The 20,162-nt window shown below is 44.1% G+C and overlaps 1 protein-coding gene across 5 annotated transcripts in view; it reads left to right on the top strand.

Annotated features, from left to right (window-relative positions):
* The window catches only part of MEIS3 (Meis homeobox 3), a 117,229-nt gene that overhangs the window by 57,935 nt on the left and 39,132 nt on the right, over positions 1-20,162 (top strand). For all 5 annotated transcript variants that reach the window (XM_069207488.1, XM_069207485.1, XM_069207487.1 and 2 more), the window contains exon 7: positions 4,729-4,840. In XM_069207488.1, the coding sequence (XP_069063589.1) occupies positions 4,729-4,840 (112 nt within the window). The remainder of the gene's footprint in view (positions 1-4,728; positions 4,841-20,162) is intronic.

Below are 20,162 nucleotides of genomic sequence, written 5' to 3'. Positions count from 1 at the left end.
TGTACCATATGCAACCTTATCCAGCCCTTTTCTTTATTCAATATTTCTGTGGACATTCTTTCCGTTTCCTGGTACTAAATTCCCTCTGTTTTGCCTGTGAAGGATTGAGTAATCTCCGTGAAGCAATATTTCTATGAATCCAGCTTCTCCGAGATTCCTGCAGTGAGGTCACAGGTCTCTTAGAAACTTTGCATCCGGAGTCTGGAGTCCGTGACAGCTCAGGAGGGATCTGAAGGAAGCCAGATCTCTCTTGGAAGTCAGTGGGGAATAAAACTCCGCTCAAAGTGAAAAGCCAAGCACCGCTATTTTTATTTTCGTAAACAATGGAAATACTAAAACACACAGCAGTGGTATAGAAAACGATGTAACGGTACTGTGTGCGTTTCGTATAGAAAAGATGGCCTAGAGCGGATATTTTATAGCAATCGTCTCGTTAATCCAGATCTGTCATCATCAAGTCTACCTACACGTTCAACAAAGCAACGGCGTGTTTCCATTGTCTGAGCACCAGGGGGTGCTGTGGAGTTGCGCATGTTTCCTCGGGACAGAGAGCGTGCCATTAACTCGTGGCACTCTGCTGCAGCTCCCGGACCAGGTGTAGTTTGTACCTTAGGGCCCACCCTAGGGGGAGTCAGGGAGCATGGGACCTGTGTGTCAAACATATTTTGGTGGCTGCTTGAGGGATTGTAATTAGGGCTTCTGGTTTTATGGTACTTATTTTCTTTACATTTCCGTCTGCATTTATCCATATTTTTTGGGCTATTTTATTAGGATTGATCCAAATTTATTTTGCGGTTTGCGAATAATTAAAGTAAACCATGCTACATTTATTTAACTGATAAACAAGCACTCATACTTGGATGCCTATCCCGTTTTCGCAAAATTCAGCAGTAAGATATAGCAAAACACTACACCCAGAGGTAAATATTAGACATTTACCATAAATGTAATTTAACATATGTCTGTATTCAATGATATTTGAATTTGTTTTTTAACTCCCCATGCTGTCTATCTGCTCATATGCTGTCTTGGAATTCGCAACAGACGGCGTGAATAGCCAGTCAATGGAAGCAAACTTTTCAGAGATGTTCCACTTTTAAACATAAATACAGCTAGGAAACACAATGTTTTCTGTCTGTATTTAGCTGTAAAAATTAGTAAAAATTGAAAACTGGGAGCCTTAATTGTAATTGTTTCCGCTGTCATATTTAGGGACGATCTGTTTTTGCTTTCTTTTTGGACTGGGACTGGAGCTTTGTTTCATCTCTTTTAATTCACATTTAAGTAAACTGTATGATCTTGGTGCTATAACAGTTATGACCTGGCACAGCCTAGCATAATTTTTAAAATAAAATTTTTAATTTGGTTACACAGGTGTGGGAATTATTGCAAGTAGGCTACGTCTGTTGTCGTGAACTACAGGTATCATGCTCAAGCCAACCATATATAAAGGGAAGTGAGCTGTAGATAGTATTTAGTAATACTTAATAAAAGCAAACAATATTTATCGGAAGCCTGCTATGCTTATCTAAAGCAAGTCACACTTACTGGAAATGAGACTTATTTGCTGTGAGTATGTCAAACGTTCTCCTAGCAAGGTAAAGCTATTCGAAGCAAGCCAATTTTACTGGAAGTAGCCAGTGCTTACTTAGAAAGCAATACTATTTGGAAGTAAGTGTTACATTTTGGAAACAAGTGATACTTAATAAAAGCAAGTGATACTTTTTGGAAGCAAGCAATAGTGGTAGCAAGCCAGACACAATATAAACAAGTAATACTTAATGAAATCAAGTAATACTTATGGGAAGCAGGCAGTACTTAATGGAAGCAGATAATACTCAAAGCAAGCAAAATATAGTGGAAACAACCATGCTTATTGGAAGCAAGCCACATTCATTGGGTGTAACCAATGCTTGTTGGATGTTAACCACACTTACTGGAAGCAAGCTATTCTTAATTGGAGTAAGCCAAACATATTAGAAGCAAAGAAGCAAGTCATGCATGTTAAAAGCAATGGGACCTGGGGTTCTGCCCTAGGGATTTGTTTCAGAAAAGTAGTGACAAATTGTGCATTGCTATACGCAATAGACTACCAACATTGGCCAAAGATTTATCAAGAGCAAAGTGTGATTGACAGAAGGAGTTAAAAGTTATCCCCTAAAGATATTTTTGGAAAATGACTCTAAAAATAGTGATTTTTTTAAAGTTGATTAGAACAGTACCATTAGGCAAAAGCCGAGGCAATTTGCAAAATGATCGTACACTTTGCATCAGATACAGTAAAGTATACTTGTTGAGGCAGAATGCCTGTTTCTCCATAGCTTTAGCATGGAAAATTGTGCAAGCGCTTGCAAATGTAGTTTGCAAATAAAGGCCTAAAATGCCCCCATCACTTGCGAGCAAAGAGGCAAACTTTCTCATGGAAAAGCTGAGAACCATCTGAGGCTGGAATTTAGCTTCTATAGGAGAGGAGAGGGAGGGATCGAATAGGAAAGAGGAAAAAAAAGAGTACTGTGTTGTATTGTGTTGGTTCCACGCGTAGCTCCAATTCTGCCATAAGCCTTGTGTCAAAGCACGTTAGTGTATTAGAAAATGTCATGACAAGCAAAGAAAAGAGGTGTCTAATTTGGAAATGGCCCCCAGATCCTCATTGCTGGTATGCATATGATATTCTCTCAAAGCTGAAGATAATGCAGAAGGAATATGTGCTTAAAGAGCGCTTTGGAGTTTAGGGTAAAGTGCTTTGCAGCACAACCATCCATTTAAATGGTGGATAATAAAAAAAGGTAAGTCTTGGGTTGAGGCAGGTGAGGATTGGGCATCTGGCAGATCAATTCCCCAGCTTTCGGTCGAGAACGCAGAAGTCTGTCCCCTAGTCGTTTTCTTCACAACACAATTACTAGAAAGCACACTTCAGCAGTCTGGCAGCCCCTGGTGCTGTCGAGGGAGAGTTGTGAAAGGTGGAGTGGTGGGAACCCATAATTTGAAAATCTGGACCGAAAGCGTGTCACATCAGCAGAGAACGTCTACTTCACTCTAGCAAACAGTGGCCAAGCTGGAGGAGGGTCCTTGAGGTAGCCCTTCCCATCTTCTCTGGAATGCCTCCGTTATTGCTTCAAACAGATTAAAAAATGAACGTTGTGCTGTAGACGTAAAAAAAGTAATTTAATCAACAAGTTAGGGAGAGAAAGTGGATTTGACGGCTGGTCCTTGCTGCTGCAAGTTTGTTACTAACATACAAGAGATTGAACTCTTACCTGTGTTTTAGGAGTGAGGAAAGGGATACATTTAAATTGACGTCGATTACCGAGAGAGGTAAGTGGATGGAGAGGGGTGGGAGATAGCAAAACGCGAAACCAACGAAAAGAAGGTCTCCAGGGCTATGAGCTGAAAAGATCGGAAAGTAAAGGCGTGACTAATGGTCAGACAAGTGGTGATGTAACCACTTTATTACAGGCAATTATGGTCATGGTCTCCACAGTCTCCAACATTTCATCTACAAATCATACTTTTCCGATGTGTTTGTCTAAGTAGTTCAAGGGAAACAAATACGACTACACTACCCAAAATGCATTAGGGAATCAAACATAATTCCTGGACTGGAAACAGTACCCGTATTGACCTGGAGAGAGGGGATTACCATAACAGATAGGTGCAAACATTGGCAATGGGCAGGTTTGTAGGTATCAGAAAAGCCTGAGGATAATTCGATACAATATTCGGTGACATGATTTGGAGGGCTTATTGGTCTGACAGGTTAGGCTTCTTTGTCCTCGCCCAGAGAACAGCAAGTGATGTATCAGCAGTCAGAGTGTCTGCAGTTAGCAGTGATGGTTATTTAGCAGTGAAGAGGACAGAATAGACCAACAGTGAGGGCAAGGCCATCCGACCAAATCCCTTCTGGTTATGTGCTTAAAGAGTCATAAAAGGCGAAAGTTGTGTTAGCCTGAGCAGTCACTGCTTCTCCAGGGACAGGAAGCCCACAACTTTATGCTAAGGAACTCCTCAGCTGTAGTGCGTGAGTTTTCAGAACCCTAGGAAGAATGACATTTTGCTGTTTGGGCACTCCCTCGTACATGATCCAGAAGATTAATGCCGTTTGTTAAATCTAACATGGTGTCATAGGACAATGCAGTTCCATTTTTGCAGCCTCTTATTATTAGAGGTGAACGAGTGGAAGGAATGCTGGTCATTCACTGGCAGTCTGAAGGTAGAACTAAAGGGAGGGTTGATATCACCTAGTATGTATGTAAGGTAACATGGAAGTAAAGGCAGGGTTGATATCACCTAGCATGTATGTAAGGTAACATAAAGGCAATCATATCGAAGGATGAGCAGAACTTGGTTCATACTAACATAATCCAAATACATTGTATATTCTTATCTCAGTCCCACTGCTCAAAATCATTTTGCAATCGCAGCAATCATGTTGGAATCACAATAAATCCAATGCGAGTCCATGCCCTGTAATTGAAAGGCTGTGCAAAGTGGAACACAGGGTATGTGAATCCCTTCTAGGTTATTAGACCAAAACATTAATCATGAGTCAGCATTGATAATAGTAGTACAACCATAGGAGATGCACTGAGGTGGGATTTTTGACAAGCAAAATTGTGAATCCAGTCTACATTAAATGATTGATAGTTCACTACAGACTTTACAGAGCATGCATTGTTGAGTAGAGCGCTCTGGGAAATCCACAACTCACACTCTCTGTCTTACTTTCAGAATAACTCTTGGATACGTGATCATGACGAAACGGGCTCCACGCACTCCGGCACGCCCGGCCCCTCAAGTGGTGGAATTGCCTCGCAGAGTGGGGACAACTCCAGTGAACAAGGTAGGAAAACTTCATCTCTTCCCTTTCAAACTTTACTGTGCTTCTTGCCTTCTATGTAGTGGTCATTCTCCAATACAGTGCGCCTCCTCTTCCAACCAGTGTTCCTCCTCTTTCTTGTAATAGCTGCGATACTCTTAAGAGAAGGGTGCCGGCGTGCTTTACATTTAATAGGAACAGGAGACCGGTGTAGCCAAAATATACTGAAACACAGAAAACAACAAGAGGGCTTTGAAACTCTTAAGCATGAGCGCAGCAGGGCAAGACAAGTGGGTAGGGACTGGAAGGGAACATAGTGTTCTTCTCTTTCCCTGCACTGCTCCTGTTCCTTGCAGTGTTATTTTCCCTTTTAAATAGCGCTCCTCTCAGACCTTGCAGTACTGCTACCAAGTCTCTCCTTTCCTTACCTTGTTCCTCCCTCCTTGACAGTGCTCCTCCTTCCTTGACAGTGCTCCTCCTTTTCCTTACCGTGCTCCTCTCATTCATTAGCGTTCCTTACCTTGCACTGATTGTCATCCTCATACACTGCATGCCTCCCGCAGCGATCTCCTTGTCCTGTGTCTTTCCTCCTTACTGTGTCCAGTGGATGCTGACACCACCTCTAGATGCAATGAAGCGAAGGGGGTTCCTTACACAGCCCCCACCCCCTTCCCTTCATTGCATCTATAGGCCTTACAGTGCCCACTTCTAGTGAAATCGTATAGTATCAACACCCTGTATTATATTCACCATTGTTGATGGGTTTCAAATTAGCCTGGATTGGTTAAAACAAACTCATCTCATATTTTTTGGCTGCTTTTAAAAGTAACTATTTTGAGTAGTTGTGAATTGGTGCAGTGGCTGGGTCCTGTGTGGTTTAACTTAATACCTGTTTTGTGAATTGCTGTTGTAATTGTGAACCCTTTTTATGAGGTCAAAACCTACCCCATATCACAGCTGTCTGATTGTAAAGACATTGAAACTTACCTAGCAATGTCTTCTGACTATTGCTTACCAGTGGCACTAAGTTTTGTCACTCACATTAGCTTGCATACTATTGGCATGTTTTATTTGCTTTAGCCGGTCCGTCTTGTGTTTGACCCTCCTATTGAACTTAGTCTTTGACCACCTTTTTGATTGCTTCCTTCTATTCTTCCACGAGTGCCAGCTGTTCAGGAACTACTTTCCATCTTTTTTTAAAAGCACTCAATGAGAATGCATTTGTTTTCCAGCTGTCTTCCTGGTGTGCTTCTCTATCCACCTTCAACACTTCACTTTGTTTTCTCTCCAGGATTCTGCTCTTCCCTCAATCTCCTTTGGCCATTGAATTCCCGCAACTTCCACCCTCCTTGGCCTTTTCAAACCCTCCGTGTCCATGGCGCTTTTACCCTTACCCTCCCATCCTCTGTGCCCGTTCCCCTCATATCCATCAGTGTGTTGACATTAGGATGGTTGGACTGTGGTTCTTTTGTGAAGTGTTTTGCATGTGTGCGCCCAACCTCTGCTCTAAGTGTAGGCGTAATGCTATAGTCTCGCCACCCATCCAGCTGGTTGAGCATCTGGAGAAATTCTGCTGATCTTGAAATGCGTTAATAAAACACTTCCTTGGAAGTACAAACTGATAAACGAAGATAAATGTGTGATAATTTTAAAAGGTGGGAGACTGGAGTGTTACTTACATCTTCTGCCTCTAGAGAAATGCACTTCAGAAGTCTGCAGAAATCCTCAGAGGCCTTCAGTTCACAAATACAACATTGCAAAAGGGGGCTGTAGGGGTGGGCGGCAACAGAACATTGGAATGTTGAGTCTTGTAGTTTTGCTTTCCCACAAAAAGAATGGAGCTACTAGTCTCACCCATCAAAGTGCTTGTTTGTCAATAGTTAAAAGCAGTTAAATCAGGCATATTGGAAGGTCGGATAACAGATCAAGGTCAGAACATATCACCAAGGTCAATAAATGTGGAGTTACGGATAATAAATCTATGTTTATGTATTTATATTTACCTGGACGATATAGCGGGAGTCAATATTCTTCTTTCACCTTTGATGACGGTTGATCTTAGAAACTCATTGTGTTAGAGCATTGCCCACTGCAGGTCCACAAGGGCCAGATTGTATTTGTTATGTATATATTGTAAACCCTGGCATGGATCTAGCACTCCTTGTTTAAAGGTAACCTCTTGGCTCCAGTTGACAGCTTAGGGCAGTGGTAGGCAGGACAACAATAATGTCTGTTTACAGGGTTCAGTTACTTATCATTGTTATTTCTATGCTTGCATCCATTCACAATCTTACCCTCGTTCTCTTGCTCAGCGTGGGTGGGGAAAGTTCTGAAACAAAACCTGAATTAAGTCTCTTTTCACAGAGGATGTGGAGGTGAGAAAAAAGAAGCTTGGAATCTCAGTTTAGGAATCATTTGTCAATACATACCTAGATTTAAAAAAAAAAAAAAACTGTACCACAGGGCCGAATTGGGAACCCAAAGCAGCCCTAGCAATGTTCTTCTACCAGTACCCTGGGGGGGGGGGGGGGTTCCCAGTAACAAAATCAGCCCCCACCGCTGCAAAACTGGCCCCACCCTTCCAACCTCCCAGGGACACGCCTGATGCCCGTTATGGCCACTCCAGCCCTCATGACAAAGCAGAAGAACCAAATAAGCTTCAGTAAAAACATTCAAAACTTTGGGCCCTGTGGAAAATAATGAAGGCATAGTTCCTGTGACTAGATCCAGCAACATGTCACATCTCGGCTTAGAGTAGTTAATCCAGTCCTCTTTCTGAAGACTTGAAAGTACCAAGATACAAGGAGAAAACAATGAGGGTGCGGGATGCTTACTCCTGACATGGGCATATGTGCATTCATAGTTGTTAGTGTCTTTTGTGAAGTGTGGATATAGAAAAGGGACGAGGTTAGCAGGTGGTGATAGGTGCTGGGAAAGCTGCTCCCAGTTTTACATATAACGGTGTGGTTGGAAGCATGCATGCTGTAGATTCGCGCTCTGCCTGCTATCCTGCCAAATATTGTGTGTTCGGAACATTACAACTTGTTTTTCTTTGGAAGGTTTGCAGTGTGTAATGATGGGACACCCAGGCTAGGTCTTTGGAGCCCCTTGGTGTTTTGTTTGTGACCTGTTGGATGAGAACAGAGAACCGAAGGAGTGTGACCCTAACGGCGCAGGAAGGGGATGGAATGTAGAGAGACAAGGCTGAGGCTGGAGGGGGAAAAGCTACAGCACAAGGATCTGTAAAGCTCCATGTAGAAGGGGTTTGTTATTTGGGTGCTCCCGCTCCCCAAGTGACAAGGCCATTTTGTAACCCATTTGCTGCAAACCAGCCATATCTAAGGTTACTGTTTCCTGAGGCCTTAATGTAGCCCAGTTCTACAAGAAATACAGTAGGAAGAAGAAAAGAGTTAGAATGGGCATTGGGACGCCCCCCTTTTATCCTTTTGGGTTCATGTGTTTTGTATGTTTTGTCTTTGGTTAGACAGACTCTTCAGTATGGTCATGGCATTTTGGGTACGGCTACAATGTTCCCAATATGTTCCCATTATATTTTGGTGATACAGCATCAAGTAGTCCTTTTGTTAGGGTACACATGCAACATGACACAAGTGTGTGTGTGTGTGTGTGTGTGTGTGTGCTCTTTTATCTATTTGCTGTGCACATATGAGAACATTATATCTTCTGATTTAGGTTTTGTTAGAACCTCAGTAAGACCTGCCATAAAATCACTGTGCTTTTCTCTAATTGCACTTGAGAATTCATGTGCCTTAATTTAATGTCAAGATAACGTGGTGTTTGATTTATGTTTTTTTCACAAAGTATGGATATACATGTACATATGCTTTCTTAGAGATGTAACTAAGATACTGACCCATTGTTAAAAGTATCAACTATGCAATATTTTGCTCGGTATGCCTTTTAAATTCACCACATACAATACGGACTTCATATTCTGCCTCTTTTTCAGAACACTTTTCTGTGAGGCATAGCTTACGTCTGCTCATAAACTCTGTTCAGCAAAGGACCCTGCTCCCAGCTTCCATATTGCTGTAGCATTACAAATTATGCTTTTTATGGGATTTTCTTTAAAGGACTGGTGCAGTCAACAGACAAAAAGTTACCCACCTTCCATGACCAAACACTTCCCCTAGCAAAAAGCCAGTCCTGTTGGCTCTGCCGATACTTGTTCTTTGGGCTGGGTTTGGTGGAGGTTTATTCTGGCGCATTGCGTTTCTTCAAGGTTTGCTTTCGTTGCAGTTGAAGTCTTTTGCAGTTGTCATAGTAAAGGTTTATATCCTAGCTTTGGTTTTCTTACTGTGTCCCGGTGATGGTGGCTTTGGTGGTGGTGATGGTGGTAAGCACAGACATTGTGGTGTTCCGGATGATATTGGTTAAGGGGTACTGTGATACCAGATGTTTGCAGTGGTTCTGGGGACTATAATATCGCTCTTTATTCTTTCTGCAAGCAAAATATTTGTTAATGTGGTACAATAAATTGAGACCTTCCTTCGTCCACAAACTCTACATGTTTCTGGTTATAGAAAGTCAAATGTCAGTGCGCATTTGTCCTACATTTTGCCTCCTGCAATAGAGATAAATGAAATGGAAGGAAGGGTTTGGAAGAAGGAACATATTCATATTTTCATTGGAATGCACTGGACATTTAGCTTAGAACAATGAAGAGATATACATGACTGCAGCAAGGCAGGTAGCTTGTTAGGTTGAACACCTGCTGCGGAGCAGTTTGTACAGTGTGCAGGTAACACGTTCCAATCCAAGTGGGGGATCAAGTCTGCCTTGCAACCTTCTGAGGAGGTTGGAAATAGGGTGGAGCATTTGCTTCTAGCAGATTCTGCCAGCTGAATTGTTATGAAGGAAATTCAGCCAATGGATACCTTTCTGTGTGTAAAGATTCATGTATCAATGTATGCATGTCTGTATCGATGCAGTACTTATATAGTGTGAACCTACCTGAAAGGCAGAGGATCTTTGTACAAACTCAAAATTTAAATCAATATGTGACAGTCGCTTTCTGGTAGGAATGATTTCACTTTCCTTAGGGGAGAAAGTTGGTATCAGGCCATCTTGATTTGGTTAGTGATATGTTCTTTGAGGGTGAAATCGTATCCAGGGTTGAGGTTCAAAGCTATTTCATGTTTGTGAGTCCGGTTTGGACTACTTGTTGATTGCTGTCCTTTGCAAACAGCAGAAACTCTGTTTTGGTGTGGTTAAGCTTCAGGTGAGTGCCGTACATTCCCATCTGTAAGGTACAGGCTGCTTCTGAGGTGTTGGATATTTGGATGTGAATACAATTTCATATATATAGGTGTATGTTTTCTGGAAATTAGAGGACTTACGTCCCCTCTGGGCTACAATTAAGGCCCTTCATGTTACCTAAAATTTGTGTTTAAGTCTTGATATTGTGCAATACACCAACACCTCCATTGATAACGGATTTGTATATAGCATGCCACTGCCATGTACACGGCCTCTAGGAGCTGGCTCGTGGATCAGAATGCAAAGTAGTTACAGTGAGAGTCCCTGAGAGAAGGGAGAGTAGCCGTGTCTATGAAGTTCCCCAGCACTTGTGTAAGTGTTCAGTGGATCACGCGCTCAATACTTTCCTCGTGGTAGGTTCTTGTATATCTACATGTGCTTGGATGTGTTCACCGAAGATTGGGCCTGAGCATGGACTGTTTGTCTTAAGCTCAGGTAAGTTTATGTGTCTCCGTATGTCAGCTTGGCTTTCATGCTCATATCTGCTGGTCCGGGGTCTGTGTGGTCCGGATGCAACCATACATAGGTGCGTGTGTGCCCGTGTTTATCGGTATGGTTTTGCCTGAGTGCATTCACGATCCTTTACTTTCAGTCTGTACTGTGTGAGCACGTGTGTGCGAGTCTGTGTGTATACTCTGCGTGGATGACAGCGCTTTCAGTGTCAGCTATGTATGCACTCATCGTGGGTGCATGTGCATGTAGGTACAGGCAAACATTTAAATTTGAAATCGCCAGCTGTTGTGTTCTCAATTTCTACCTTGTGTACACCTACGGGCCTTTGTGTTCGCTTCTGTGGATCTGTTCCTGTGCATGCATGCATGAGCTGAATTTGCGTGGTTCTGCATTTTATGTGTGGAGCGCATCCGTCTTTGCACGCACCTATGCTCGTGTGTGCGTGTCTGAGTCTATATGTTTATGTTTAACAGTCATCTTATGATCGCGCCTATGCCTGTGATTATTGCAAGATATGCAGCGGGAGGGGAGGGAGCCCATGCATTCCAGCACATGCCATCTGTTTGATAATTACCCTGAGAACAGGGGCACCCAGCCGAGAGAACCTGAGGGAAGAAGAGAGGAGGGCGCAGCGCGGAAGGCCTCCTGCTCGCGGCATGTGAGACCCAGGCTGCCCAGGGCAGCGAGGTCAGGCCTGGCGGCCTGGAATAGCCCTCCGCCGCCCCTCTGGGGGCAGGGCCAGGATTCCCTTTATACCAGAAGACAAGGCGAGAGCCAGCAAATTAACCGGCGGAGCGGATTCCCGCTCCCCCACCGCATGTCTTTTCTGCTCCCGCCATTGTTTGTGGAAAGGAAGCAGCCTATGGACTCTGGCCCCCAGTGATTAACAAACAGAATACAGCATCCCCGTTAATTCATGACTGGAAGGGGAGGCGCATGTGGGGAGCAGGGTGTCCCACATCTCCAATACACGGTGCAACATTGTGCTGTCCCCTCCCTCGCGCCACTCAAACGATTGCGGCAGGAAACGCAGACATCTTTCTAATAATATGTCGGACTTATGTCAGTTCAGTACAAAGTTATCAGAAACCCTGCACAATAGGGCTTCCTTAGTTCCTGGTCCTGGGTGTGTTTTTAAATGTATTCATGGGAGTGCTTTGTACAATGCTGGCCATTCTCCTCGTCGCCATTTCACAGCCGCAAGAAAGCGCACCCCGGCACTGCTTTATTTGTAAAATAGGACTGCCAGGGCTCAGGGTACTCCACTGCAGTCGGCACAACTCCAGGCTCGTGTCACTGGTCCCCAGTGCCTGGGTCACCATTACCTGCTATCGCATTTAACCAAGCGCGACATTTTGCACAACTGCAGGTCACCCAAAGCTGTAGGGAAGGGTTGGTGGGGCGAGTTTTATCATTTCTTAGTACATTAAGTAGCTAAACACGCATGCTCTGCTCAAACAATAGGCCGAGAGTGCTACCATGTGGCGAACTCTAATAAACAAGTACCGGTGTTTATAAATAAGTGCTGGTGCGGAGCACGGGCAAATACCGGCACAAATTAAGCACTGTACAGCGGACATGTCCTTGTGCAGTTCAAGTGACGTAAATTTTGCATGTAATTAAAAGAAGAATCTGTAAATTGGCACCCCACCCTGCTAATCCTGTGAAAGCAGTCTGTGTGCCATCTGCCTATTGTCGTGAGTAACGCTTCATCCAATCCTAGCTTTATACCCAAGACCACTTTGCATTCTGTGGATCCTACAACAACAGTATGCAAAAGGCCCGGACTTGATGAAGGTGGCACTAATGGAAAAGGGTCACTTCAAGCTATGAAGTACTGCGCTCCTTCTTTCCCAGAATGCTTGTTGCTCTCAAATTGAACCGCAAAAATTCAGAAGTACAAACCGTGACCAGTTCTGGAGCCTGCTTCTCTGCTGTTAGTTGAAGAAGACCAGCCAAAGAAAAAAAGATCTGGGTTAGGGCTGGGGGTAGGGGCATTAGCTTTAACTCAGGTTGAATTGGGCCCCACTAAGTCCTACTGATAAACACAGCCCCAATGGGAGCACCCAAAGCCCTACTCCTGCCGTAGAACCTTACTTAAGTTGAGCCTGGCATAACCTGAAAACAATATCACATTGCAGCACAGAAAAACATATCCAACTGGGCAACTGGTAGGTGTGAGGTTCATGTTGTTCTGTAAACAACATTGGGTTTCATGTCATTTCTAAATGTGTTCCTAGTTGCTTCCCATGAACACATGGCTATTTTTGTTTTCAGTTGCTGTTTTCCTTTCAAATGGTTGGGGCTTCTACTATGTACCCCTTGGTTTGAGTTTTCTATCATAATCAGGTATCAATGCATTGTGCTTTGGAACAATGTTACAGCATATTTAATAGTTGTCTGAGGTTCAGGACCTCATCTATCTGACACCTTGAACCTCAAGTCTAGCTTAAACCAGGATGTAGCCAACATGCAGTTGATTCAGTGAAGCTTCACTATTGTCTCTGATAGTCTGATACTGACTTGGGTTCTTTTTGGAGGTGGCAAGAGGGGAAGAAGGGATAAGAATAAGTAAAAAAAAAATAGGTTGCACAGTTTCCCCTTGCCTGTTCGCTTGAGGGAGTAAATGGTACTTGTGCACTTTTTTGTTTGTTGCTATAGCCTTCATTGTGGGTTGTCCAGTAATTGGTTTAATATTTATCGCACCCAATAAAATCGGACTCTACAGAGTCATAATTTATTGTTTGCAATAGCTATCACTCAGTTAGGAGTCTGTCCCCAATAACGGGGACTGCAAGTTTATCTTGGGAACTTTTGCAAACAGCAAAAAAATTAAACTTCTCAAAATTTTGACAGAATAAAAAATGCAAAACTCTGCCATTTAGGGCTTATATGGCTTATTGGGCTTATATGTATACTGTGTGGACTTTTTTATGCATTTACAGTTTTAAGCTTTTGAGTGAAATGGAGAGTGTAGATTTTGTGTTCAGCCTGCCTCCTGGCCTCAATTCCTGAACACTTCTGGCTTCGCATTCTGGATGCCCTAGTCTGGTTTATTTCACGTTTCAATGTTTGAACATGATTTTTCCGTCCCTTTCTTTCACCGCTTTTGTTCTGAAGCAGAAAAACATCCAGAGTGTATCTGGAAAACATATTTAAAGGAACTCTGGCCTCTCATGGACTTGGAAAAGGGACTTTTCCCATACCTGGAACATTACAACCTTGTATTGTTTAAAAAAATGATACGCAAATCCACTTGCTCTACAAACTAAACACATGACCCCTACCCAAATTCCTTTATCCATCCGTTTTTTTCAGTGCCCCCTCTAAAAACACTATATTTTCACCACATTAGTGCTCTTTCCTGCACCTTTCACCATTCTCTCACTGCCGACATGCTGTGGATGTCTAAGCCCTGTGAATTTATGTACACCGATCACGAAGGAGAGTGTGGTTTGGCTCGCCTCCCTCTTGACACACAATGGACACTCTATGAGCAGAGAGGCCAAGCACCGAATGGGCATAGAGTCTGAACTTCCCCCTCCCGCTACACCAAAGCAAGTTAAATGCCCATTAACTGGGTGTGCGCGAAGTTTATGCTGCTGTTATCTCTCTCTGCCCCGCGTGGGTAAGTTCCATGATCAATTGTGTAAACAGTGTATGCTTTTGTGGAGGATTTCAGTCTCCAAAGTTTTCAGTGCAGTACTCTGTCACTAGAACAACATAAGCACCTGATTCTGGTTCATATCTGGGTCTCCTCAGCCCCCATCTACCCCTTAATCTTGGTTGATCCGCTGCTCTATGTTCGTACATTTTTCTTTTCTTTGCAATTTCCTAATGCCTAACCAAGGTTGGGCGTGTCTTTATGCTACTCTGACATTTTATTGGAGGGCTTCAGGCTAGGGGGCTTCTTTGAGAGCAGGGTGGGCTGCCATGAACCAAGCATGCTCCCGTGCCACTTTCTACTCGGGCCTGCCACCGTGTAGGCTGGTTTGAATATTGCCCGAGCTGATTTGGGTTTCCTGTCCAACCCTGCTCTTGTCTCTGTCCTTGTTCCTACCCCGTCTCCTCTCCTCCCTTTCCGCCGCTTCTATAGCCGCCATTCGCTCTGTTCCCCTACACTTTCTGAATATTCATTTACTTATTTATCTTGTACCTCTTACAGTGCCACAGTCGTTTTTGGTTATTTCAGATTACTAGATGAGATAGTTACAATGATGACACATAGAAGATTGGAGTCCGGGGGGGGGGGGGGGGGGGGTGGGGGGGGGCTCGTCTCTGATGTTTTGCTGAGATCCTTGATCTGTGAGGAGGTGTCTGAAATGTTCCATCTTTGGCAGGCTCCAGATTCATAAGCTGTGTGATTTGTATCTAAAGGCCGGGATAGGGCATTCCACAGGATGGGGTCCTAACCCCCTGACGATCTACCTCCGTTTTACCACCTCTAGAAAGTTTGTTGATGATCAGTCTTCTGGCTGCTGTAGAATACACGGCCAATTGGTGCTGCTATTTTGGGCCTGTTCCTCTGTGTTTCCCCCACCGCTGTCACAGCCCTCCCCCCTGTCCTCCCTCAGTGACATCCACTAACTTCTCTTCTCTCAGCTCTTCCTCCTACCTCATCCCTCCCTTTTCTTACCTCCCTTCCCTGCCCGTCCACTTGCCGCTTTCCTTTGTACCGGTCAGCCACGGAACCTCCCTTTCTTCCTCCCCACTCCCACCCGTCCACTGCTCTCTCCTCTCTCCCCACCTCCGAAAGCAGCACAGACACGTAGCTCGAAGTAATAATTATGTACGAGAGGGGGATGTGGCCTGCGCCTGGAACGCAAAATTGAATCAAAGCATAAAATAAACGTTGAGAACATGAGTCAGAGGTGAACTCAATCATGCGGAGCATAGACTTGGCTCTGTTCAAGCAGCATCCAGCTGGTACTGAGGATGCAAGCGTCCTTTCCTTCGGAAAAGGGGGTGTCGCAAATCCAGCCGGGGAATGTTACCTCCACCCCGGAACAAAACTGGTAGCTCTTAGCAGAAGCTCACCCTGGATGGCGCTTCCCAACCGTACGATCAGGGACACAGGAATTATGCGGCGGGAAGAACCAAATTATGAGGCAAGGCCAACTAAATTACGAGGCAAGAAAAGGCAGATTATACGGCTAAATGTGGCACATTTTGTGATAGCGTTACCTAATTATTTTAACATTTTTACACGTCAACTCCGTGGGTACAGCTTTCATCTCATTAGTAATACTCTGACACACAAATACAGCAATAAGCAACAGAAAGATGACCAGTCAATCTTTGCAGAAGGCCATCCACTGCTCAGCAACACGTGTTGCCCTGTATTTAGCAAACTTTGGTCCCTTTGAGGTAGAACTAATCTGCAGGTTATGCAGCAGATGATGGATTATGTGGCAAATGCTGCACATCCATAATTATGAAGAAAAGGCCACACCCATAAAATTGCATAGTTCCAATGGCCCCTGTAAGGCATATACCATTCAGCATTCACTATGATATAACAAAATATAAAAATTTAACTAATTAAAGTCGCAAGTGACTTTTACTGATTCACATGGTGCTGTCATACACTGATGATACTGTTGTCTATAGATGCTTAATTTGGGGTTCTTTTGTCCCCCTGTCTCGCTCATGTTCTGGGCAGCCAATCTTCATCCTTGAGTTACACATAGTTGGGATGACTGCCAGCATTAGAGTTCAATCTCGGGCCAGGCTCGATCTGAAGGAGGAGCTTGCAGGACTGTAATGACGTTTTTTGTACCATATATGTGCAGCATGTGTTGTTTTAAAACACATGCTCTTCTTTCTTCCATCATCTAGTGGTTTGGGTCGGAATTGCCTCTTGTTTTTCTCAAAGTTAAAAGTCCTTGGAAGTTTACAGTGGGAGTGTCAGAGTGCAGACCCCCTCATCTCTTCTGCGTAGCTCTGCAGTTTCTGAAACAACCTTGATGCTGGGAAAAACATAATCTAACAATAGAACATGGATCAGAGCCTAAGTAGGCTGAGGTTATGCTGTGTGTGCACATGAGCACTCCCATGATCAAACCCCAAGGACTTAAAACTTTGGAAAAAACAAGTGGTAATTCCAACCCAACCTCTAGACACCAGAGGTATGCAAAACATGTGAATCTACAAGCCACAAACAGATTGCTATAGGTAGGTAATATTTTCATTTTTTTTTTACTGTTACAGCTGTGAAACATATCAGAGACAGCCATATGTAAGAATGGCAATGAGGCTTTGGACCAAGGGCAATGCCAACTGATGGCAGGCCCCCAAGACAGGTATGGGCTTAGTCTTACCGGTTCTGGGCGGCAGCCAACTGTGGGCACTGTAATTAATTTTTTTGCGGACATTCTGCAAACTTCGTGATTGGCTGGCAGACGGGCAGTGGGGGTGCTTGGGTGGTTGGCAAGGGCAGCCAGGTGGGCTAAAAAGGGGATCTCAGCCCCACTCGCCTTACCTAGTTTTGCCCGGCTGCCCCTGATGACCTTCGACACACCTGCATCCCAAACCTTTCTTTTCTTTCGGATCAGGAAGAATTTTGCCCACTCACCCATCCATGCAGATAGCCTTATTCAGGGGAGCATTGTGGCAGGAAAGGAGTCATGTTTGGACTCAAATCTGATGGACAACCTTGGCATCAAGACTAAAAGGGGAGGTGAATTCAAAATAGAATTGGAAGCATTTAGCTCAAACCAGGGCTGGGTGTTCTGTAGGATGTAGAGAAGGATTTGGGACGCCTGCTACAGCGATTGTCCATAGCCTCCCACAGTACACCATTATATGGCCCTAGGGAAGTTAGAGGATGGTGACTGTGCCTGGAGACCAAGGTATGGCCTGATTGCCACTGACCATCTCCCACCATGTGCCAGGTGGGAGCCTTTCTTTGGGTTGGCTCTGACATGGTTGTGGTTCAGGGGTCCAGATTTCATGCTGGCCCATGCTCCCTCTATCTTGAGGGGGCAGGTGAGTTTCCCTTGTGATGTGAAACTTGTTTTAGGGGGAACACAGCCCCCAAGTAAATCAGAATAGTCAATGTCATAGGTGCCTGGAGGGGTGACCAACCATGACTCCTTAAAGGGCTATTATTAACAGATACCATTTATTAGTTACCTCCAAAAATGACTTAATGGTCATATTGTAAATAGGATGCAGCAATACTGTGAAATGTTTTGTTAATGTCATGTTCATGAATTTGTAATAAATATTGCCTGAGAATTGTTACATTCTCTAATGCAGGAATGTCAGGTTATCTCTGTCTCCCAGGGGGAATCCCAACCTTGCAGGGAGGGAGGCGGGATTGGAAGACATGGGAATGTAATTTTGGTAATGCAGCTAGGTCTTGGTACGGTCCCCCACCTGTGAGCAGGAATAGTTTCAGGCTGCCTGACTTGTTGAGATCCAACAAAAGGTCCAACTTCGCTGAAGGTCCTCGCATACCCCAAAAAGATTTCTGGTTTAAAGAATCCACAGATGGGTTGTCACATGGCCTGTCCCTGCTGTCTGCTTCTTCCAAATCTGTCACTGGTCCAGTGCCACGTGAGGCAGAATCTGTAAGAGCACTTAACACTGTAGCATGGATCACATTGAATCTTATTACTGATCTTGGAAGGATCTGTGATTGGTGAAAGGGATAAAGCACCCGATCTGCTTCTTGCTGTGAATAAATTATCCTAGAGTACCCTGGCTCACAAATTAGATTTATCTCTGTTTGAAAGTAAATGTATAAAATATACTCCTCCTAAAGACATGCAAGAATTAGGAAAGCAGATTGGCACTCAGGTATTCACTCAGTTTTAGAAAAATGAGTTTATACATTTTTGATATCCAACTAGTACATGAAACACATATTATCCACGAAGTGCGGACCCACAGGTTTCCCTAAATGTTTTAAATTCTCCAAAGAATGTTCTGAAATAGTCCGCTGTCGTGGTGGGAAGTGGGCCTACTGTTGCCCTTGCTACAGCACCAAAGCGTCACCTGGGCCCCAAAGGGAACTGTTAAACTTTGAAGTAAGGGCAGCTAAGCGACCATTATGGAGGCACAAGCTGGTACATGAGTTTCTGCCTGAGAACCACGTAAGTGGTATTCTTTAGCCCATGAGTGGCCAATATATGTCCAAGTGGGCCAGATCCAAGGCAGATTTTCAGATAACCAGAGCTTAATTTGAGCCTGTGCTGGCCACCAGCACTTATTTTTGGAGTCCAGCCCTTATTTCTTGCATCAGGTATTTACTTAGTGTAAGAGAGGGAAATACACACAGATTGGAAAGACGGAGTAAGCGAAAGATGGCAAAACTGTCACAGGACCCTGTAAAAGCGAGAAAAAGTGACAAGGAGTGTCTGGTTGGGGTTTAAAGCCTACCATCCTTGGTATTCGGCACACTGATGTTTAATTGCACCAGCAGCCTGCTTCTGAGCAGAGCTTCGGACACCAGCACTCTTTCACAAATTAAGCACTGCAGACAACCAGTACATACATGCGTTAAATTTAGGTGTTTTCATACATACAAACATAATGTTCTTAGTTTCCTGAGAATTATGGGTAATATATACAAACACACGACATGAATTTTCTCACCTTCAGGTAAAATGTCAGACATTGAGATGTGGCTTGCATTGGTTGCTAATCATTGTTGTTACATAGATTTTTCTGGGGTAGGATGCTAACTTATTTGTTAAAGACTAGTTCGAAGGACAAGATAAACACAAACCCTATGTTTACATTTTATGGTCCCTGCTGTGTGCAGTTCAACATGCATGGGATTGAGTGAAACATTTAGGGCTATACACAGTGCACCACTGATATGTTTGGTGGGAGGGGGCAGAGTCGAAGCGACACATGCAAAATTCCAAATATAATTGGCTTATAAAGGTGACTCCACCAGGGGGCAGATTTAAGAAAAGTGGTGCTGCAGTGCCATTTTTCTTGCGCCCATTAGCACCCTCCTACCGCCGTCATGTGTGCACCATATTTAAAATATGGCAAATCATGGCTCAGGGTAGTGGACAATAGCGCCAACATTTTTGATGCTATTGATGTGCTGTTCAGGGTTAGTGCCAACATTTTGGCGCTAACCCTGATCAGTACATAGGGGGCCATTGTAACCAATGGTGCTCCCCCTTTTAAGGCCTGTACAGAGCAAGTGTTAAAAATGCTGCAAAAAATGGAGCAAAGAAATCTTTTAGATTTCTTTGCGCCATTTTTTCAGCCCCCCTAACGGGGGAACGCCCTCTTGCATACATTATGCCTGGCGCAGGCAAAATGTAGCGCAAGGGGTTACAAAGTGGCGCAATGCATGCATTACACCACTTTGTAAATCTATTGCAGCGATTTTGGCCTCATTGGGTCACATTAGCGTAAAAGAAGCTTCTAATGTGGTGCAAGGAGGCGCTAGGCCCTCTTAAAGCTGGGCCTAAGTATCCTCAACCCTGATGGCAATTTCAGCCCAAGGCCTTCTCAGGATGGCCAGAAGGACCTCTGTGATGTGTGTGTGCAGACTCCCTCTGATGGAGCAACCACTAGGTACCCATAGGAGGTCAGCACTGCCGCCACATTGATACCCTTGCTGTCAGGAGGCGTGCAAGCGTGC

The sequence above is a fragment of the Pleurodeles waltl genome, chromosome 9 (assembly GCF_031143425.1).
Source record: "Pleurodeles waltl isolate 20211129_DDA chromosome 9, aPleWal1.hap1.20221129, whole genome shotgun sequence".
In the NCBI taxonomy this organism is placed as follows: Eukaryota; Metazoa; Chordata; class Amphibia; order Caudata; family Salamandridae; genus Pleurodeles; species Pleurodeles waltl.
The sequence above is the reverse complement of the archived record's forward strand: the minus strand, read 5'-3'. Positions and strand labels throughout refer to the sequence as shown.